At 36.5% G+C, this 24513-nt stretch overlaps 1 protein-coding gene across 3 annotated transcripts in view; it reads right to left on the bottom strand.

The window, feature by feature from the left end:
* Positions 1-24513, bottom strand: part of UBE3D (ubiquitin protein ligase E3D) — a 60889-nt gene that overhangs the window by 34586 nt on the left and 1790 nt on the right. For all 3 annotated transcript variants that reach the window (XM_087914862.1, XM_087914866.1, XM_026726784.2), the window contains exons 2-7: positions 15920-16116; positions 13897-13987; positions 11938-12166; positions 6573-6642; positions 3639-3708; positions 799-907 (exon numbers count right to left, since the gene is read on the bottom strand). In XM_087914862.1, coding sequence (XP_087770988.1) covers positions 799-907; positions 3639-3708; positions 6573-6642; positions 11938-12166; positions 13897-13987; positions 15920-16076 — 726 coding nt within the window. In that variant the 5' untranslated portion in view covers positions 16077-16116. The remainder of the gene's footprint in view (positions 1-798; positions 908-3638; positions 3709-6572; positions 6643-11937; positions 12167-13896; positions 13988-15919; positions 16117-24513) is intronic.

The following is a 24513-nucleotide window of genomic DNA, read 5'->3' as shown; positions in this document are numbered from 1 at the left end:
TCAAGTTATGTGGTTGGAGAACTCTGAAGTTAACCAATGGAACTCTTTTTAGAAAAAGAGAAAGCATTGATTTGAATGAGTGATTAGATTATAATCCATTTTTCCACTCTGGGTAATACTCAAGGAAACTATAGGTAGTTCTCAATTTATGACCACAATTGAGTCCAAAATGTATATTGCTCAATGAGAAATTTGTTAAGTGAGTTTTACCCCATGTTTACGACTTTTCTTGCCACATTTCTTAAGCAAATCACTGTAGTTGTTAAATTATAAACACAGTTATTAACCCCCTGGTTTCCCCATTGACTTTGCTTGTGAGAAGGCTGCAAAAGGTGATAATATGATTCTGAGACAGTGCAACAGTCATAAATCTGAGTCGGTTGCCAAGAATCTGAATTTAAATTACATGACCATGGGGGATGTTGCAATAATCATTAGTGTGGAAAATGGTCCTAAGTCCCTTTTTTTCAGTGCCGTTGTAACTTCAAACGATTACTAAGCGAACTGTTGCAAGTTGAAGACTAACTGTATCAAAACTGTGAAACGAAAACAGAATATAAAAGTTAAAGGTAAAGATTTAAATTATAAATAAAATTGCATTAAAATAATTAAAAGAAGTAAGCATAGGATGACATTGCATTCTACAATCTGAGAACAATGGAGGAAGAATACACTGGCTTGCCTCACTGTTAGTGCGAACTTCTTCCAAAGAGTTCCTTCTACAGATCTGAACAACTGGGTAAGTCTGTAACAAGATGAGGGAGTTTCTAATAGGCAGCACTAAGACTTGTGACTTACCAAGATATAGACTGTGCCATCCATTCCTTGGATGCTGAACCTAAATGTGCTTCTAGAAAATGTGAGTTCCATGAAGCACCTGGCTACAACATTCTGTATAAAGGAAGACCTGTTTTGGAGCAGAAAAGACAATTATTTATAAAATACTAAGAAATACCATTATTTGAAAAACAAGTGAGAATGTCAAAAAAACATTCTAGGCCCAAGTAATTAACCTTTTTAAACCAAACTTTTTAGGTCCCGCTAGCTGTATTTTCAGTTTATAATCTCCTAGGTTGTGCTGCAACACATTGTTGTGGCAATTTTACACCCATTTAAAACAGAGAAGAAAATGTTGCCCTCATCAATTTGGAAGAACTGAGGCTGTAAATGGAACTCTGAGGGCCACATTCAGTTAGCAGTCTGCCCATTCGTCTTCTAGGACATTCTTGTCTCATTCCCCACTATCCTTCAGATCTATCAAAACAACACTGGTAGGACCTGCGATCCCAGGCAAATGGGACAGCATCAGGATGCAAGGCTACATCTGATTAAGTCACATTTTAGCATTTTCTAGTAGCATTTCTATCTTTCTTGGGACTCCATTGTGCAGCAGCAAGTATAAAACAGTGGAAGAGAAAAACAAGGAATTTTCTTTTTGGATTGGAAAAAAACAGGTTAAGAGAAGAAGAGGCAGGCATAAAACTTAGCAGTGGTCCATATAAATGAGCCTTCGATGATAAAATTGGCTCTTCAAATGGATTTTTTAAAATTAAAGCAGAGTATAATTAACAAATTAAAGTCCAAACCAGTTTTGAATTCTTTAAGCAATCCATTTGTTCTCCTGCCCTCATATTTCCATCCTTCTTCCATAGTTACAAAAACACTTTTTCCCTACATCATAATAAATTGCCACATCTATTTTGAATCCGAATGGGTCCAAGACAAAGTACTTTGGATTAACAAGAGTATGCACCAATCTTATTAACATTGCCTACCCTGAGTATATACTGGATCCACAGTATGGAGGAGTTTTCGACACCAACAGAGCTTTCAGAATTATTTTTTATTATTGTACATTTACAATTATGCAACCACATCACGCTCCTGTCAGAAGCACTGAGGCACTTCCAGGTTGAAAACATTAGCTGGTAACATCACCATTGTCCAGTGGATGCCCCGTTGGGGGCTCCTTTCATGTCCTCAGCAGGAGCTGGAGCACAGGATAGGCGCTCACCCCACCCCACACAGCAGTACTCGGGTCTCAAACAGGGGCTTGCTAACCTCCAACTCAGCATCCTAACTACATGAGCCACCCTGCTCCTGTACAATTGCAATGACTCTCAGTATACACTTATTCTTGAACATCATTATATTTTTGATGTCCAGTGTGATGCAGGCATAAAACAAATGCTACAGAATCCCCCCTTTATATACCGATGGCAATGGACTACATTCAGTGATTCTTCCCTTCAGAATTACGTGTTTTAGTTAAATGTCACCCAACAATTAAAAAAGCAGAAACTTTAATGAATCCAAAAGCTGCATAGTCTAGAAAGTGATGGCTAGATACCAGCTTTTAATTGGCAATTATATGATTCATGGCAGAAATTAATTAAAGCAACATTAGGTTTGCATAATGTGCCACTGATTAACCCTAACCCTTGCTACAGCAGCACGTGAATGATTGGGTTGGGGACTTATTAATTCTGTTGTAAGCATACTGGAAACAATGATTTTACAAGGGCATTGTCAAGATATTAAAAGCATTTTCAAGGGCAGAATAACCAATATGAAAACCTGGATGGACCAATCAGAAAATACTTGGGTGAATCTGGTTTTGCAGATGCAGCAAGAGTGAACACTCCTCTACTTACTTTGTTACCAGCTACCAAAGTTGCCCAGACCTTGTTTGGGAAGAAGAGTGAGCCATATTTTCAAAGCTATGAAATAGGTTCAAGGACCTTCCATACTTTTAAAGTAACATGAAAGTGTTTTTTTAATTTTCAAAAATTTGGTAAGAATATTAAACAGTGCCAAAATTTCTATGTTCTTACATGAAATCTCATAACATCTGGGTGATTTATTTATATATTTAATTATTGCTTTCTTTTCAATTAATGTTTCAAGTTCACTTATTTACTAGGGGGTAGATTACAATGTTATGCAGAATCACACCATGGTGCCTGCCATATAAAACAATTGCTGATCTCTGCATTATGAGAACAAGCCACAAGATTCAATCTTCTCTATTTACCTCTTGTACAAAAGGACAAGATTCAGTCTTTTGGAGCTACAGACGGGCCAAAAGTATTGTTACTCTTTACTTTTTCCCAAAGAATCCCAATTTGCCATGAAACAAGTTGAAACAAGGCACCCACCATTTTTTACTCCATAAAGCAGAAAGTTTGCATCTGATATATGACATAACATATTCCTATAAAGAATAAAACAAATGGAAATGGCATAGCATAATTATTGGTATCTCTTTAGTAGTTAAAAGCCATTATTGGATTTAAGTGAGGGGTGCCTATACTTTTGGCCAACTCTGTAATCCAGAAGAGAGGTTGTGCCTTTAAAATTGGACATTAGAAATCTAAGAAACTGATACAGAGTCATCTAATGATCTCCAAGATCTTTGATTTGAATGTTTTTATTCCCTGACGTCAAACCCTAATTACACAATTGAAAGAGAAAGAGCAGGAAAAACCATATTTAGTGAATACACAATTATCATTACTTAAATTATATACAGGGTTTTGAATTAATTTCTCCAAAGAGAGCCATGCCTATCAAAAAGTTGATTTACATATAGTATTTAGCCAGCTATACCATTTTAATATAGAAATAAATGATACTACCTTGGTATTATGCAAAAGCTGTCTTCAGATGGCTGAACAAGCAATTCTGTGAAATAGTATTTTATGACACCTATGAGGGGGAAAATGACATTTTGTACCATATGAATTAATGTACAGTGACAGTATACTTAAGTCAGTAAGTCATGAAAACATAATGAGGAAACAAGTAACAAGTTTGAGGACATGGATCACATAGAACAAAGTGGTTAAGAGAGGAGCCATATTGAACTAGGACTAGAGAGAACACTAAAATGGAGAAAGGGACTCAAATATTAAACCTGTCTCTGCTGCCAACATTGCAACGATTTCTATCCTATCCAACTTAATTCCATATGTGCCCATATCAAACAACAAAATGGCATGGTTTTTTTTCTGCTTCGCCTTCCTTGTCTCATTCCTTCTTTCTCAACAGATCTACCACACCAGTTCTCTTACAAAATAAAATCAACTGGGAAAGTATTAAAAAATTAAAATTGTTATCTCTGGTAACCCTTAATGGACTTTTGCTGAGTAATAGGTTTTTTAGGTTTCATTTATCAGCAAGAGATGAGATAAATGAAGAAGAGATCGTGTGTTTCATTTTAAGACAAAGTGATATGTTAACTAAAATTATTTATACTTGCTGTGATGAAGGGAGGATATATATATATCCTTTTTTTAACCATATTCTTATTTTATTTTTTCCATCTTTTCTGTTTTTATTTATTTATTTTTTATTCTTTTAGTTTTCTTAGTTTGTATCATTTTTTAAAAAATTTCATTGTTATGCTTAATAAATTGAAATGATGCTTCAAATATGCTGAAAAGCATTCCAAGATCAAGGGGTTTTTCATTTTCAAAAAGGCAATTAGTTAAATGATGAGTATATATTAATTCAGAGCACGGCACACCATTAAATGCATCTTATATGACTAACAGCAGAAGCAGGTTGTAAATCCCATACTCCTTTTCAATTTTCCAAAGGCACCAGGTTGACTACTGTTGGATGCTAGACAACATGACTCTTTGAGTCTGGGTGTTCTTAAGAATTACAACTTGGAGCATTCTTAAAAATTATCCATAAGCACAGCTGGAGTCACCTCTTTTCACCTAGGCCTGATCCTGTCCCTCTTTTGACATGGAGCTGTGCAATAAATAAAATCTTAAACTTGTTAAACTTCTGCATGTCAGTTATTTATTAAAGACCCGAGAAAAGGATGAATTGGAAAAAAATATGTGGCAATTTCATAAATATTTACATTCTGCCACGCTTTCAAATTTCAGGGATGCTTACATTATTCAAATGCATTATTAATGCGTACAAAATCGAAACTGTTCCCAAAAGATTTTAAAATTAGGCTTTAACAGTCCAACCAAATGATGTGGTAGGGTAGCTTTTCCTCAAGCTGGACCACCTGGAGACATGTATATTTCAGCCCACACCCCAATTCCAAAGACAGATGGCATTTCTCTTTCTCTCTCTTTCTCTCTCCCTCCCTCCCTCCCTCTCTCTGATTTCTAATGTCTCCCTAATAGTATTCAATGCCTTTCTTTTCCTCTTCCTCAGCACTATCTTTGTCAAGAACTCAGTTCCTGTAAAATTGCTCACATTAAGAAAATAAGCCTTCCAATATTTTCTACTTCAAAAAAACTGTATGAAGAGTAACCATATTTTGCTTTGTAAACTGAAATCCTGTAGAAAGGATCTTAAAGTTGTTTTGAAATATCCCTTTTATTCACTCAACCTCTTTCCACTACCAGCCCCCAGCAACTGTCTTTGCTTTTCTTGTTCCCTTCTGCTACATATTAAAACAAAAAAACATGCTTTTGCTCATTCCAAAAAAAGTGAATTATCCTTTGACTCAAGTTCAATAGTTGGTGATATCACAGACACCCAAATCCTTTTTTTTTGGCAGTGGTTGGCTATGAAAGATTGTTTCAATTTAATTTCTGAACGTTTCATTAGCAGACTAAGTAACATCATCAGCAGAATTTTCTTTTCCTATTCTCTCCTTAGCTTATGTCTTGTGTGCCAGTGTGGTCAGTTAGTTGTGTGTCCTTTGCTTGGAAAATATACAGAAGGGCTTTGCTGTTTCCTTCTTCTGAAATGTATTTTTTGTCCCCAGTCTATTAATAGAGAGAACCAGTTTGGTCTAGTTGTTAAGGCACCAGGTTAAAATGACCATGAGTTTTGCTTTAGCCGTGAAAGCCAGCTGAGTGACCTTGGACTAGTCACTCTCAGCTCAACCCAGCACACAGGGTTGTTGCTGTGGAGAAAACATGAGGAGAAAGGTGTGCTGGGTTTATTTGCCATCTCGAGTCATTTGTACAAATATTAAAAGCGAGATATAAATGTATATATGCAATATGTACGTGTGTGTGTGTGTGTGTGTGTGTGTGTGAACGTATGTCCTGGGGCTTCCTGAGGGCTAATCTCCAGTTAACTTTTCAAGACCAGTCACTTCCCCATCTGCTGTACCCTAGCTAGATTTTTTTGTTGTTAAAATAAGAAAAAAGAAAAACAAAGGAAATAAGGCCCCCTTTCCTCAAAAAGAGGATTGATTTCATTGGGAAAGTAGGGGAAATTGTGTTATTCTGCTCAGGACTAATAGGAAAATGGAAGAAATATTTTATCATAGAAAGGAGCTTGGGGTGGCAAGACAGACTTACAGGAAATAGCAACTCTTCACATAATTCTTTGAGATGGGCAACTTTACTCCCTGGGAAGTAGGGGTATACCTGACTTTGCAGGTACATTTAATATTTATTTATTTTTTGCTCCTAAATCCAGACAACTTTTATGGCTGCTTAATGAAAATATATTTAGAATAAAAGAAAAACCTTGGTCCTTTCAAACCCATCTAAAAAACAGAAATTTTAACAGGTCATTTAAAAACCTCTCTAACAATAGGTGACTAAAACAGCTTTCAAAGATTTTGTCTGAGAATTCAGTACCTGAGGGCATAGCTTCTCCCAACAACATCTTGCAGCGCTTACAAATTACTTTACCATTTGCCTGTGAATTCTGCAAGGCAAAGAAAAAGATTTAAATGCCTTATTTGGTAGACACATGAGGAGAAAATCTGTTTAAAATTTCTACAAATAATTCAATCTATTGCCAATTTCCTCCTGTTATATTCCAGACAAATGAGACCATGTTTCTTTCAAATTCCCAGCATGAACATATTAATTGGTCATGAACAATGACCAATCAGCCCTTAAAAATGACTGAACCTGGTCCCCGCCATTACTGTCTACAATAAAGAGCCCACTAGTGCACAGTCATTAAACTGCGAAGCGGGTGATTTATTCGCAGAGAACATTTTATTAAAATTGTGTATATTCAGTCACCAAGAAGAGTGAAGACTTCACCATGGATTCTAGATTCGTGCATTGTAGAAAAGCAATAGCAAATTCAGCATCAAATTACCAAACGCTATTTGAGAAGAGGTATAATCATCAAACCCACATTTAAGAATGCAACATGCTCTAATATTTCATGAGCAGGCCTGTAAGTCATGTTGATTGAAATAATTATTTCCACTTTGCAACATGCTGGGTGAGAAAGGGAGGAAGAAAGTACAATGGCAGGTCATGTAACTTCCTTTGCAGAAAACTTAGGACATATCGAAATGGCCAGGCAAATATGACAACCCTTTTAAGAGAGGGCATGGATTGCTGTTGTCAGTCTAAATCAACTGAGCCATTTGGACCAATGACTTTGTTCATAACAGATTTACCTGTTATTATTTTGTTCATAACATTTACTTTTAATTGATAGGCAGAGGGGAAGAAAGTCAAAGAGAAAAACTGCCCACATATTATTAGATATACTCAGCAACTTGAAAACAGAACTCTGGACATGGATAGAAGGCATAGATGCAAAGACACTTCCCAACTTAAAGCATCCTGTTATTTTTATACCACAAAAAAACAGCAGAGCAAAATTCCCCATCACTGGCTTTTTGCAAATTCATTATCACGTAAGGTCCCATTACACAGCATGTAAACCCCACTTTTTTTTATCCTGTCCTTTGTTTTGGGCTCCCAGGTGACGTGACCAAAAGATGCACTACTGTATGTGCTAAAGAAACAAATGGACAGTTTAGTCCAAAGTTAACCAGTGAACATCAGGACTAAAGAGAGAGGTAAAATTAGATTGGTGCCCTTCAGACCTGTTAGATCAGAATTTCCATAATCCCCACCAGCTTGAATGTAATGTAGTCCAACACACTTAGAAGACAACTATTTTCATTGTCTGGACTAATAAAAGGCTATGCAGCTAAAATTCCTCAGAAGGACCAAATATGGACTTGAAAACATGCCTTTTTCCAAATTTTACAAGCAGTCCAAAGACAAAATCTATATAATTCTGAATCTGTGTAATATAAATTGAACATAAATTCCCAGCAGCAAACCTAAAATTCCGTGTTAAAATGAACCCTAGTTTTATGGCATAAAGAAGAATTATCTAGTCTATACATCTGGCACTCATTATCTATGGCCTTATTTTCTGGTTTCTTGATATATCCACAATTTAAAATATGTGCTAGAATTTAGTGTCTGTAATATGTACAGCTTTGCATATCTAGTTTCCTGCCACATTTTTTGGAATACTACAGATACTTATAATGTGGATGTTTTTTTCACAGTCTCATTATCTGTGATTTCATTATCTCAGGTTGCTCAGCAGGAAGAGAATTCCTGCAAATAACAAGGACAATCTGTAAACAGTATGCAAGGGAACTAATCTTGATTATACTTTTGCTGAAAACTATGCTAGGTAATTTAATATTATCAAAGAAACCATCTGGATTGGAACTAAGTCTGCCTTGTTTTCAACTGTATCCAAACATATGATTTTAAAAGGAGTATTTATTGATTTATTTATTTAATGCATTTCTTTATTAGATTTAGAGACTGCCCAGTTCCAAAATGACTCTTAGTCACGCTAAATATAAACGATGCTAAAAATAAAAGAACTAAAGGAAAATAATAAAAAGAAAATCACAAGCATCAGACAACCATACTCCCTCTAATAAGAAACATCACCAACAGACTCAACAAATACACTTCCCCTAAGGCCCAGGAGAATAGCAGGTTTTTAAAGACAACCGGAGCATCATGAGGATGGGAGCAATATCTAGAAGAATATTGGGAAGCCTCAACTACAACTCTACAACAGTCCAACTGTGAGGCCACTAGAATATCAGCGACTGTTCAGAGGGCTTCCTGATCCAGGAACTAGAAATGTAATCTGTGATTATCTCCAAGCAGAGTTGACAAAAGTTTCTCAGACTCTGAAGGACCAGGTCAATTCAATTAGTGCCTCCAGAATTTCCCCAATTCTTTGCCATTAGCTGTATTGTTTGAGGCACCAAGTTCCTTCCCTCTACTGCCAAACCTAATTCTTAGCTCTGTGGACCATGCAAATTCCCCTTCTTAGGCTTCTCCTGGTTTTTTTATCTTATTGCACAATATGCAGACACTGCTGAACATGGAAGTTTTTTCTTTTTGTTTTTAACAAAGCCACTGTGGCTAATTGTTTTTGGATTATTTATTTTTAATTCTAATTGTCCATTAATTCACAATGAATATAAGTAGCTTACGCTCTAAAACGTTTTCTTACAAAATCAACATTCAGAGGTTATGTTGCATTTTGCACACAATTCTGATGTTACCACTCTGTGGTCCAATATATTTTCTTCTGATTAGAACTTAATGTAAGGATGATAAAAAGAAGGGTCACGCACCAAGAACTCCGTGGTTTTGCTGACCTGAACAGAAATAACAGTATGTTTTTGCCACACAAATTAAATCAATGTATCTTGTGTGACAACTTTCAGCTGTTGGCTAGCTGTACACTATTTTTTCCCCCTACTTCTATCTGAAAATGTCCTTGATATTGTCTGGAAGGAAACATTTTCCTCTAGAGATAAGCGGTAAGAACAGTTTGTGACCTTGCAGCATCTAAAATTATGTTGTGTGATGATTTGGAGAAGAGTTGTCTGAAGCATAGGAAATAGGTTGGTGTCAGCGGCACACAGTTTGGCACACAAGCAAGAGCTTCAGGGTTCATTATTCAATGACTTATCACCTGCTGAGACTTAACAAAGTGGGTGAAATGCTCCATTAAGGAGTCCTGTTTCAAGTGATGTGGAGGGCTGGCTAGGAGGAGTCCTTTCTTTCTGTGATGGCTGTTTCACAGATCAAGTTATTGCCTGATGTTACAATCGCCAAGTGATGAAAATACACTTCAGCATTCTCCAAGATTTATGAGAAACAATAGCCTTCAAAGGCAAGGCACACATAATGATTTCTTTGTGCATGGGGAAGAAGCAAGGGAAGGAGATTATATTACAGGCCTTTAGCTCTTCCAGTTATAAATACAAGGGTTTGGACCCTGCTTATGATTTTATCGAATGTTGTTGATTTTTATTGTTCTCGGGTCCGTCCCCCCCGTCCCCCCAGATAACTGGGAACTCTCTGTTATTGTTTACAACCAACCGAATTAAAAATATTATAGTATATAGCACTGACTAAAACAAACTTTAAATCATATATAAATAGGATCTAATCTGGGACAGTCACCAAGACCAGAGGTTTGTTCTTCCAAGAGTTCAGCCCATCCTCAGGGAACTTCTCTCTAGCAGAGTGTGTGCTTGAGAGAAGTTAGAGATAAATTCCCAGAGGATGGGCTCCAGCACAAGTCTGAAAGCTCAGAAGATAAAACCTCTGGGTCCTGGTGACTGACCCAGATTGAATGCTGCAACATTATCCTGGGACACATATATCCGCCTTCATTCATATGAAATCAATTATATAATGAAACATCTAATGTTCTTTGACTAAGAGCTGACAAACAAATGCAATGATTGTGTAGTTTTGGTGGCACCATTTTCTTTTAAATTAACAGTAAAGAACATGCACTTTCTTTGTTCTAGTTGACATTTAAACCAGTAAGATCTTGTTAAAAATGAATAAGGCTATATATAAATCTAGCAATGCAATTATACATGACTCGCTGACTTTCTCACCTGCTCCAACAGTCTTGAATGGCAATAGGAATATTACAACGTTTTCCCATCAATAAGAGGTTGAACCTACAGTGATATAGTCTTCTGCATCCTATTTAAATGTTAAACAAGTAACTCCTGACTCTTCCAGGCCAAGTAGTGATCAGAAATCATACTCCAATCTTTAGAAGTTCAGCATTATTTGCCCGTGCCTCAAGGAACATTTTATTTGTTTAACCCAAAGTATTTATGGTCTTCTAAGTCTGCCAAGGTGTAGCTCAATTTCAGGGAGAGATTTCCAGGACAGAAAGCTGTGCTGTGAAAAAGTGACTGATTTTCAAAAGCATCAAAAGATCCAGAGATAAAAGCTACATAACCCAGCTAGGTAAAGTGGAAGAACTGCTTCAGATCACTCAGACTCCAAATGTGGAGAGCCATTTTATATGCAGTGATGGATTGTACAAATGGCTATGAGAAATTTGGACTGAATAACCAGGTTTCCAAACTCCTTAATCAGACACATCCGGACCCCACATAGTAACTTCTGATCCTGATTTCAAAATCTTTTAGCACTGGAGGGATGTAATTTCCATGCTTGTCACAAGAGATGCAAGAGTAACTAATAAATTCTGCTACATTTTCCCCGTAGAGATCATCACTGGATTTTTCCAGAACCAGAGGGGTGAAAAATAATTAATACATCTCAGAAGGCTATCTTTGCTTTTATAATGTTCTGGTTAATTTGCTTTCAGTTTGCAAAGCTCTTTATAGAAGCTATACTTTTCATGTTGTGACAGTTTATAGTTCATTTATTTTTTTAACCAAAGGACATTGTGTAGTAACATAAGCACATGTCATTTAACCTTATACTGGCTGGGTCTGCATACTGCACCACACTACAAAATGATTTGTTAGAGTTTGGCTTACCCCAATAAGCAAATTCAAGTACTATGATTTTCAAAATATAGTTTATGGCTTAGCCTGTTACATTTTTCAGGCAAATGAGGCTTTCCTAGCTTAAACACTATCAGTGAACCCAAACAACTATACCAACAAATCTTCTTGCTACTGTGATCTTCAAAATCTTTGGCACACACACACACACACACACACACTCTCCAAACAATTATATAAGAGTTAAATCCAGGAACTAGGATCTTCAAATGATGTCAGACTACAAGGCCCATAATGACCAGAATGTGGTGAACTCAGTTTCTAGGATCTGGCTTAATGAAAAAAGCAGAGTACAATTGTGCAACTCAAAGGAATGCAGTCTTTTGCCTTATTTTTTTGTATATATTTACCAAAACACTCTCACTACTTGTAGTCCACTCATCCTCTGAATGAAGCTTTCCAGTTTCTGTTTCTGATAACTCAGTTCTTGAATTAATCAGGAGGTAATTGTGTCCAAGGAAACAGTCATCAATTTGGGGATGAAGCAGGCTATCGTTGAAAGGGTTAGGATGGCAACACCATTCGTCAACCAAATCACTCCAGTTCTCAAAAGGAAGTGAAAGAACCCGGAGAAATATCCTAAGCAAGAAGAGAATGAGTTGATTACCATAACAAATACAACAAAAATCCAGGCTGTACAGACTTCAGAACAATTGTATGAATACACAAAAGGGACCAGATTTTCTGCTGTTTCTGATGCTGAGAACCATCCATAAAAATTGAGAATAAGGGGCAAATTATAACTGTGTTGGGGAGAACTTATATTTGTGTATCTTAACATAATGTTACCTGGACCACATGGGAACAATTGGTATAGGGCTATTAATGGAATTGAATGGTTTGATTCTGTTATGGAATAAAAGCAGCTTCCAACTGAATATACTTCACAAAAAACAATTTACCCTTAAACATTAGATGGGGTGGATCAGGGGAACAGACAATGGTTTGTAGAAATTTAAAACAGATTTTTAAAGTAGGAAGCACAAGGTAGCCCTGCATTTTTTATTCTTTCAAAGATGCCAACTAATATATTCATATTTTATACATACATACATACATACATACATACATACATACATACACATTCAATCACTGCATTGAATGAATACAGATGTCACTATGGCTAGTTGAAGCAAGGGGGAAACTGGACTTTACTAATAATCCCATTTACTCAATCCATTTTCCTGTATTATTCAGACATTAAGGAAAGCTTGCAATGGTAGGTTTAGTGTTTTCTGCACTATTTATCCATCATACTTGCTTCATTTAAGGTTGTGTTAAATTTTGATAGCAAACAATGCTAGTGGGGTTTTTCCCCCCACAGGCTCAAAACTTGTCACACTAAATTTAATGCAAAAAAAGGATAAGTTTAAAAAATAATCCTTGCAATTTATTTTTCAGTGTTCCTTTAAAGCAAATGTGCAATGATATTTGGGATTAATGAAGAAGGGTCGAGGCCAAAAGAGAGAGCTGAAGAAAATTAATTTAAAGGGCATGCTACCCAGTTCCAATCTGGTAAATGGCAAGGGCAGTACCATGAAAAATATTACGGCTATATCTCATGTAGAAAAACAATCTGTGAAAAGCATAAACATGGCTCAGTAGTCAGGTGACACAACCTCTCCAGTCCTCAACAATTATGGCTTTGTAACCTCTGCCGCAGAAAAACAGCCAGTCTCTGATTAACTAATATAAGGTAGCAAAGTCTCTGCAGCTTCAGTTAGTGGGAGATAAAAAATTCTCCTGGCCTACACCATGGACAAAAAAACTAAAAGGAGTGGGGAAAAAGTCCCTCTTTGGAATTAAAAGCCAAAACTCATACAATGAACCAGACAAGCATGCTAATGGTACATATTAGCATGTTTGGTACATCCCAATAAAATATTTTTTTAATTAATTATGAACAACATTCACTTTTTCAACATGACTACCATTTTCTCAACCTCTGATTTTAAAACAAAATCCAGTTTAAAAATGACCCGTGTTTTTCCTGTTGCTGGAAATCTTCATCTCCTGTTTTTCAATTGAAAAGGTCTCAAGACAGAACATTGCAAGACATCTAAAAATATTGATGGTGTTAATAAAAGTAAAAAGAACAGGGGTAACAAAAATGCCATTCATAGTGCACAAGAACTATTGTATACTGGCAATAGAGATTTTTAATCTTTCAAAAGGACACCAAATTCCTTATCTTTCTCACCTGGGTTTCACTTCCAGATTATCTGGGTTCAAACTTCACCAGCTGCTAATTGCGATTTGCGAATACATTCATCAATAGGAAAAAAAATCTCACAGAGTACAGTACTTACCTATTATTAATTACACTCTCCCCACAATGTTGACAGAAAAAAGTACAACTCTTTTTGGATTTTAGGCCGTTACCAACAGCTGATGTCAATTCTGAAATATATTGAAGAACTTAACTAACAAAGGTAAAACTACAGTTACACCAAGAATTTAGTGTAGCACTGGATTCACAACATTTTATACTATCTATTTTATTCACCATATCACCTCAGTAATGAGGAAATATTCCTGAAAGAGAGACTTGTATCATCACACCAAATTCCACACAATGAATTTTAACCCTACAGCTTGAAGATCACATAGCAAGATCATAGCTGAAATATGATTTGTACCAAAAACTTTCTGGAACAATTTCCCCAGTCTTGGTGATGACTGGATTACTGACCTTCTCGTCTTAAAAATAACTGTGCCAACTGGAGAATTCTGCAGGTAAGTCCAACATGTGTAGAAAACCACAAGTTGGAAAGGTTGCTTCAGAGGATAAGCCTTCAGTGACATGATGACTGCTAGTCAGGGATCTTTCTAATTCTCAAGGATCAAATGGCAAATATGTTTCATGCCCAATGTGGCAATGAATCTTGACTCTCACAACTCTCAGGAATTTTTTTATAATAGAAGTTCATGACACAAGTATATTAATTGCTCTAGTGCAGGCAAAAAAAAGAAGGCATCTGCCTCCTACAGTACATAAGGACCAAGCTTATGTAGGTTTCAATATAAGGCCTTTTGAAGACAATGGAGATTTGGCCATTTTCTTCACAACCTTGAGATTGGGAGCCTTCATGTTGACATTATGATTCTGAAAAACTGGTTGTTCCTCACCAGCTTCACTTCATGACTTTGAACATCAACTCCTCATTCAATTTACACTATTTTCATTACATATAGCTGGTCTTTGTAATTATGCCTTAAATAAAGTTTGAATTGGATGTTTTTGAAGAATTAAATCATTATAAAAATTTATTATCACTGTTAGTTTCAAAATTAAAGGCTTTATTAAAATGAACATTATGAAAATATATTCTGTTAATACATGATTAAATAATTTGTCGCTCCAGAAAGGTTCTTTAAAAATTCTTTAAAGAAATAATCTGCTATTTTAAAGTTCTGCTAATATAAGCACAAATCCAGTCAAGCAATGCTACATCCAATCTGTGAATAACATGACACTGGAAAATCTCCTATTTACAGGTGACATTTCCGGTGAATTATAGCAATAGCAATAGCACTTAGACTTATATACAGCTTTACAGTGCTTTACAGCCCTCTCTAAGTGGTTTACAGAGTCAGCATATTACCCCCAACAATCTGGGTCCTCATTTCACTGACCTCGGAAGGATAGAAGACTGAGTCAACCTTGAGTCTAGTGAGATTCAAACTGCTGAACTGCTGGCAGCCAGCAGAAGTAGCCTACAGTACTACATTTTAACCACTGTACCACCACGGCTCTTTATAGGGTGATTATATACATTTACTGATAAATAACCTGCACAGAATCAAGACCTTTAGCTCTTAATAAGTGTAGGTGGAGTTAAGATTCCTAAAGAGAAAAATAAAATGCAGAATATGTAGCATTAGCAGAGGAATAAAAATATCATTTTCTGATACAAGCAAACAGAATAATTTCTTAAATCTCAACATCTCAGTCAGGAAAGCTGTTTTAATAATCTGTTTATATTTTGCATATTAAAATATGTCAACATGTCTTCCTAGGAAGCATGACAATTGATTTTCATGAGATACAGAACAAGGAATAAATCCAATAAAATCCAAGTCAAACCAATGAAATTTTGGAAATAATGAGAAAAAATAAGTATCCTAAATTGTGATTACCTTATCTACTAAACACTAGGTTTTGTCTCCTAGTCCAATGATTTATAAATGCAGCAATGTTTTATAAATACAGCTTTCCTTGAATACTCTTCACTCTTCTTAATTTTGATGGTTTTATTTTACAAGTGAGCGTTGAAGTGGAGATCATCATCAAAAAATAAATAAAGGAAAAAAAGGAAAATTCACTCTTACTTGTACTGAAATCTGCTTGAACAAGCAGCCTCATATGTAAGCCTTCCCCAGGCTGATATTGTAGTCCTCGGCAAGTAGAAGGCACAATCCTGACCTCTGGTGGAAGGCTGAAAGCTCTGCAAGCTTCAGCACTTTTTAGCTCTATTAAAGATGGCATCAGAGTAATATCCACAGGCCAGCTTTCTGGATTTAATTCACTACAGGGATTTAAGAAAGAACAATAATATCCCATTAGCAAATAGTTGCAATAGAAATTCACATGGCTTGGAAAGTCTCAAAAGGAGATATTTGAAATTATTGAAGGCATTTCTGTACTTCACTCCATAAATGGATGCAATGCAAACAAACAAACATGGAATAATTAAGTCAGTTAAATCCAACATTTTGCACAAATGGAAAGCAAGCTGATAATGAAGTCTCCTGTATCCTTGATTAGGACTGAGAAATGTACAAAAGATTATGAAATATGTCATCCCAGATTGCACTAGGATGGGGAACTGCCAAAATAAGGAACCGCCCATGATTGTCTGTGGAGATTCTCAGTCATCCAGTTATCACGGTTGTTTCAAAGGTGCTTTTTTGTCTTCAAAAGGCAACTGGACTGTTTTTTCCTTGAGGAAGAAGAACAAAACATTTTGTTTCTCATCCAAGATACTTCATAAGTTGTGATGGCGGGAGGGAAGGGAATGGAAAGATAGGTATCAACAATAGAGACTGAATGGTGAGGGGATGGAAGAATGGGTTCGGATAGGACGATGGGGGATTGGATGGAAGGATTGTATTTCTTTGCAATCATCTGATCGTTAACACTTTCTCTGAAACCTTTTGAGGCCACTTGAGGATTTATCTGTGCCCTCAGGGTCACCTGAATCCAGAGTGCAATTGGTTGTGGAATCTTCTTGAAACTGCTGAAAGGACCACATTTTGGAGTGGAGTTAGGTGGTTTCTTATTCCTCCCTGGGCTGCTCAATTCTAACATAGATGGATTCTTTTACCTCTCCTTCCAACCAGTAGAGAGGATTGTTAGAATTGAACACTGACGAAACTTATTGGATGAGAAGCGAAACATTTTCTTCTTCCCCCTCAAGGAAAAAAACATTCCAGTTGGTTTTTTGAAGGAGGATTGTGTGAATTTGGGAGTAGGGAGGAAAAAGCAGAGAGAGAGGAGCGTCATCTTGAAAATGCCTCCTCTTGTCTGTGGGTGTTGTATGTGTGCCCCAAATGGGCAGAACTGCAGCCCAGCACTGCTTTCGCCATTCTGCTGAAAGCTGCAAGATTGTTCAGATGCTGTTGCTTTGGAAATAGCAACATCCTAAATCTAAAAAGGGAGCATTTTAATTCCCCGGGTCATGCTGTATGAGGTTTCAAGGCAGCAAAAAAAGGAAAAAGTTACAGAAATTGATTTCATCACAAAATAAAATAGTCCGTGTAGGATTCAATAAAGGAGAGAACACTATCTATCACCCACGCTTCTAATCTAATCCTATCTAATCTTCCAGAAACATTACTTATGGTAATTAGCTGTTTGGGATAGGAGTGACAAGGCGACAGGAGTGTCACATTATGTAATTCATAATTACATAAATCTCGTTTCATAATTTCCCCTTTTCGCTCTCCTGCACACATTATTTAAAATACTGTTCTGTCAGGTTGGTATTTCACACATTTTCTGAAGCTGATTTTGATCCATGAAGGCTTATGTGATATACAGTACACCTCTTAAGATTAAAAAGCATCAGAAGAGGTTTCGGTCTTAGCTGCAAATCCATCTAGTCATCCCTCCAGAAATCATTTCCTGTGCTCCTGGCATGGACTTCCTACATGATTATTGTATTTCTTTGTTATTGTATTGCTCTGCAGACTGCACCGGTCTCCATCACTGAAGACCTATAGCAGGACTTGGATTGTAGAAGCATGACCTTAACTTTTTGGGACATAGAGGCAAAGTTGTAATTCCTAAACCTGACTCAGATATTCTCAAAATGAAAAGTATGGGTTGGAATGCCAATTCACAACTAGCTGTTGTGGAAAGCATAGCTGATCACAAGATGTAGTAGTTTCTCCCAAAGGTCATTCTGTGAGGCAAAAATGTTGCCTCTTAGAAAACATCATTAGGAAAATAGGTGTAGTAAAGTTTTGTGTGTGTGTGTGTGTGTGTGTATGTGTGTAAAATAAAAAAAATTAAGATCAAAACCAAATTTTCAGTTCACAGCAGGTAAAGTTTGGAGAAACACATTGCATGCGAATAAATCCTTACATCAACACACACACATGCATTTAGAAAAGGCAAAATTAGTTTAGTTTACTTTATTGTCATTGCACCTCATACAACGAAATCAAACACCATCTTCAGTGTACATCATGACCATGACGATGAAGATAAATACAAACACACATCCTTCACCCTTCACACATTGAACCAGAAACCCCCGACACCACACCAACACTGCACTATACAGCAGAATTCAAAAGAGCTACTGCCCTGGGATAGAAGCTGTTTTTCAGCCTATTTTGTCCTTGTTTTTATTATTCTGTACCATCTGCCAGATGGTAATAGTTGAAAAAAAAGGGTGCCCAGGATGAGATGAATATTTGAGAATGTTTTGAACTTTCTTAAGGCAGCGGGAGGTATAAAGCTCTTCCAAAGAGGGAAGAGGGCAACCAATGATCTTCTGGGCAATGACATTAACCCTCTGGAGTGCTTTCCTATCTGCCACTGTGCAAAAACCATACAGAGGTACAGTATGTTAAAATGCTCTCTATGATGCAGCAGTAGAAGGTCACCAGCAGTTTTTCATTCAGTTGTTGTTTTCTGAGAAGTCTCGGGTAGTATAATCTCTGCTGGGCCCTTTTGACCAAGGCTGCAATGTGGGCACCCCAAATTGACCCCCAAAGTATTAAGAAAAACATGTATTACATATATACACAGCAAAAACATACTGAAGTGGGATGCATTTGCATGCAGTGTTTGGGATGTCAGGATAAAAACATTCAGCAACACATTCCCTTCATGGTAAATTTCCCTTGCAAGTGTGCCCCCAAGACATTCAATTCCAAAAGCCCATTATCATCAAAGCTGTGCATTTTCCATTCAATGTATAGACAATTGTATAGACATGATGTCTTGGCACATAGGTTCACGGAAGTAATGGACTAAATGTTGGTACTCTACTGCTGGCTAATCTCCCAGGTTATTTTTTTTAATACTTTCTATGGGAAAGTACTGTAGGTATTATGGAAATGGAAAGGAGGGACAGCAAATAACAAGGATACCAGAATCTTTGAGGATATTGTAATAAACATCAGCAGTGAATGAATGAGCTCAGTTAAGCAGTATACTGTTAGCAATAGCACTTAGATTATATACCACTTAACAGTGCTTTTACAGCCCTCCCTAAGCAGTTTACAGAGTCAGCATATTTCCCACAACAATCTGGGTCCTCATTTTACCAACCTCGGAAGGATGAAAGGCTGAATCAACCTGGAGCCTGGTGAGATTTGATCTGCCAAATTGCAGGCAACCGGCAGGCAGCAGAAGTAGCTTGCAGTGCTGCATTCTAATTACTGTACCACCATGGCTCTTTTAGCAGCTTTTTATCCAACATACTAATTTCAATTAAGATCCAAGATTCAAGTAAGATCTTGGATTGCAGGACGCCTCTAGGCTGCCAGGACAAACTTTAGAATAACCAGTTGAATATGTTGCAGCACAACCAGCACCTTCAGTGCTTACAGATTTATCGTGCCGTAAGTTTGTGTGGACTAGAAATCACCTCACCAGATGTCATTTTTGAAGAAAGATTTTGGCAATCATCTTGAAAAGAGAAAACAGATCAGCTTATAAAAGGAGACAGCAAGACTACCCTAGAAAGGAAATGTTTCTCCTGGGAAACACTGTTTACCTATCTCTCTTTTTACTGAAAACCCTTTGTTCAAATTATATTTGAAATCTTAGCCTCTCACTCTTATTGGCACAATGTGGAATTCCTTAGATAATCATGTGAGAGAAGCTTCTGCTCAGAAGAAAGGCTTATTCACCGGGAAACATATAATTTATGCATTCCTAACTAATTTTAAAAGCCCCCTTCAAGCAAATAATTGAGGCTTCTGGCAAGGAAGTTTTCTATCTCCCACAGTGGTCTATTAGATTAAGGAAGGGAGTGGGTGGGCCCAATACAGATGTAAAATAAGAGGTGGCCCCAACCAATATGATATGCAAATTGCAGATGACATGGGGCCTGTATTAAAAGAAACAAAACAAAACCACTAAAAGCGATAGTATTGGAAGAAAGTGACATTATTACAGTATGTAGAACTGAGATACTTTTCTTCTATTTTAGGGAAATGGATTACTTATTTTGTTTCTTGGTATGAGAGATCTAAAAGAAGGTTTCTAAAGAGTTATTCCAGTAAAACCTGAGGGAAAAAAGTTCTGCTATTGCACCAGCATGACTTCAGAAAAGTCTGTAGCTATCCAGGACATTACTCATCTCTTATACTGTATAAAACAGAGTTGATGCTATTGGGAACCCACAGGTGATTTAGTATTATATCACTTCTTGGAGGACTATGTTCCTCTAGGGAATTATATAAGATCTCTTCTAATACCGGTAATTGCTTCCCAGTAAAATATTTTTCCTGAAATGGATTTCTTCTATTTTGGTAACGTGATATTGCAGAATCTGGGAGGAATAGGGTTAAGTTCAGTAAGTGGTGCAACACTTTAGAAACAAGAGAAAAATATTGATGATCCAGTTTTAAAGAACCAAGTTTCTCTGTATTGGACAAAGTAACAATTTTGATGTTTGGACCTTAAATGATCAGATCAGAGTCTTTCGGAAGACAACCAGGCTCAGTTTTGAAAGTATTTGTTACAATTAAATTTGCTGAGAATAAGAGCTCAATTTTCAGAGATTATTTTTTCATCACCATAGTAATTGCAAATGATTGGTAAACTGGCAGTTGCTAAATGAGAACTACCTGCAATGTTTCCAGTGAGCAGTCTGGTTTTTAGTTTGGAATGATGTTTTTCTTGCATTCTAAAGTATTCTCAGCCATTCTCTCCCACAGCAGAAAGATATGTGCTACTGTTACTTAAAACAGGGCCTTTGAAGGCTAGAAGAGACATAAAGACATGTAACATCACTGACATATTCTTCCACCACCACCTCTTCTCTTATAATTGATGTTTGAAGATCCCCTGGGAACATCAGCCCTCCCTATTTTACATTTGCTCCCTCAAGAAGTCAGCTGAGAGGATCCAGTGCTTGGGATTAGTATTTTATGACAGCTTCCATTTATTCAGGCATCATAAACCCTTTCCTTTCGGTGGTATGTATCTTTCACACAGAGTAGTCTTGAGATAATGCAGGCCACAGTGTACAAAATCCATTCTTGATTTTACTAATTTGTAGTGGCTTCCATTCAAACAGTTCAAGAAGTTCAATTTGGACTTCCGGTGGCACTTCCATCAAGGACGGATGGAGACCGCAATCATGTGTGGCTTTGATCCATGCTTACTCTGTTGGAGGCGTCCCTACAGGACCGGAACCATCAGACCCATCTCGGAGGGGTGGGGGAAGAGGGGGAGACTGCCAGCCGGGTTGAGGGGAGCTGCACCTCCCCTCCCTGGCTTGGTATACTCCCCTGGAAGTCAGGGAGAAGCGGCAGTTTTAATGGCTGCCCTGAAGCTACCGGGACCTAAGTGTGTGCTGGAGACGTGAAGTGGTGAGTGGCATGTATCCAGACAAGAGAAGCTGAAACTTTTGTTTTAATAATCCCGAAAAGTAGAAAGAAAGATTCCTTGCTTGAGAGTACAACAGCAGCGAATAGAAAACAAGAGGACAATATAAGGTAAATAAAAAACAAAAGAGCTATAACGAAATTAAGGATGGAATTGGAAATAATATACAGAATAATAAGAATACAGAATAATATACAGACACTAATCAGGCATTGGATAAAATGCTGAACTTGCTTGGAATCGATTATACTTTAAAAAAAAAGCCAGTGGTTGAAATGTTTGAAAATTAACATTAATATAAGTGAAAAAAGGGTGGGGAAAAGAACTTTGAAAAGTGGAAGTGATATAGAGCACCACCTAATGGTACAAGACATTTTTTCCTAGATGACTTTATGGAAAATTACTGGTCTGTTAAATGTGTGAATGAGAAAAGACATGAAATAAAAGACTTTAACATAACAAGAACCCTGGAAGCTTAAAAGAAAAAGGGGGAGATTGCAGCAAAAGGAAAAAGGAAGGCAATATCTTGGGACTGTTGGGGGTTGACTGGGCAAAGGAAATAAAAGGACCAATAAGGAAAAGAGATATAAATGGAGTCTCTTGGCAAGGATTACAATTAAAATAAAGAATAACACAATTGATTAAAAAAATGGAAGAAGCAAGCAAAGAATTTAAGTTGGAACTGCAAACTGTGAAAGAAATGACAAAAAAAAAAGAAGGGGACTATTGGATACACTGGCAGAAAAACTAATGCAATTTATAGCAGAACAAAGGAACTCTAGAGAGGAGGAATCAAAGGAAGATGAAAACAGCCAAGGTGGACATGAAGATTCAGAGACATTGCCAAAAGACACAAAAAGAACTAAAACTAAGACATTGATGACAGAGACAATAAATAAAAGGGAAAAAGCTCCCAAGAGTAAGAAAAAGAAGAAGCTGTACAAGAAGAAATTTCAAAAAAGAGAAAAAGAAAGGATAGGAGGAAAGATGGGGGACTGGCAGATGGAAATAAATGTAATATTAGAGGAAAAAAAGAGGGATAAAGAGGAAAGGCCAGGCAAACTTAGTAAAGGGAAATCTGGCTAAAACTAAGAAATGTGACAAGGCCGAGAGATTTAGAGATAAGGGTTAGATATAGCATAAAAGGGGGATATCACATGGGAATGTATCTTTGTATTTTTATTACAAATGTAGACTGGGAAGATTTGAAGTTTATAACTTACTGGGAATTACCCTCAGATTAGATCATTATAGAGGAGAAAAATGAAGATGGAGTGAGCGATATTAAGAGGGTTCTATTGTTTATTAATCCTTTCTTTTTATATTATGTATGTATGTATGTGTATATATATGTGTGTGTGTGTTTTCTTAAGTTTATTTAACACAATACACAATACAGAACACAATACAGAAGCCTGATGATGGCACATGAGATTCTGCCGAAATGTTGCTATAACTTTAAAAGCACAACTATAATGAAGTGGGAAAATACCCGAACAAAGCTGAATAACATTTATATATACATACATACATACATACATACATACATACACATACATACATACACACACACATATTTTAAAATATGCTAATGATTATTTAAATATTAGGAAAACAGAGAATATGACCTGGGTGAAAATCTGGTATTAATTAGGTTCAAAAAGTGTGAATTAGGGTTATATACATGTTATAGGTTGAAATTGGTCATAGGGAAATAAAAGGGGAAATTAACTCTGTTTTTATTTTTCTTTCTTTGTGGTATACATGAAATAGAAAATATAACTGATTATACAAAGGATATGAGAAAATAGAAAATATAATGAACTGGAAGGGACTATGTGGGAATGTAAAATATTTATAATGAATGAATTATACTATAAGGGGAATGAAAATTTATTAAAATTATATAGGTAAATTTTGGAAACAAAGAAAAAATATGAAATTATATTAATATATCTGGAATATATATAAGATATATTGTAGATGGGGGACATACCATGTGGATCCCAAATGTATTAAGCTTACTTTACTTTTACTTGTTTTTTCTTTCATTGATTGTCTAATTACATATTGGTCTTGAGAAAGTTATAGACGATAACAATACATAAGGTGACATAAAATAGGTGGTAAACTGAAAATGGAAATAATAGGGGATAAAGAATTGAAAATATATGTGAGGATGAAATGTTTTTGATATTGAATTAATGAATTGAAATATGGAAGGAAAATTTATCTAAAGATTAGTTGAATGGATAATAATTTGAAGTAGTATTAATTAAGAAAGTTGAAAATGTAACTATGACTATGTATAAATATTGTAATCTGGAATCATGTTGCTCACGTGAAGAGATTTGTAAAAAATAAAAATAAAAAAACTTTGGGAGAAAAAAAGAAGAAGTTCAATTTGGTTACAGTACTGCTAGGTAAGCGCAAGAGAGCCAGTTCGGTCTAGTGGTTAAGGTGCCAGGCTAGAAACCAGGAGACTCTGAGTTCTAGTCCTGCCTTAGCATGAAAGTCACCAGGATGACCTTGGGCCAGTTACTCTCTCTCAGCCCAATCCACAGGGCTGTTGTGGGGAAAACAAGAGGGCAAAAGGTATTATGTATGTTTGCTGCCTTGAGTTATTTATAAAAATAATAAAGGTCAGATAGAAATAAACAAACAGAACAGCACCACACAAGCTTAAGTGTTAAATATGCTTTAATAGAGGGCAACACTTTCTGGAGTTTGTTCTGAGAACTCAGCTGCTTTATTTAATTTGAAAGCAGCACAGTGGATGTATGCAAGGCACAGGAGATGTGCATCAGCTGTTTATACTTATCTATATAAAGGCATTTTAAAAGAAGAGGGG

This window comes from Pseudonaja textilis, chromosome 1, assembly GCF_049901715.1.
Source record: "Pseudonaja textilis isolate UNSWEBS1 chromosome 1, rPseTex1.2, whole genome shotgun sequence".
Taxonomy (NCBI): domain Eukaryota; kingdom Metazoa; phylum Chordata; class Lepidosauria; order Squamata; family Elapidae; genus Pseudonaja; species Pseudonaja textilis.
This window is presented reverse-complemented; position numbering and strand designations above follow the sequence as displayed.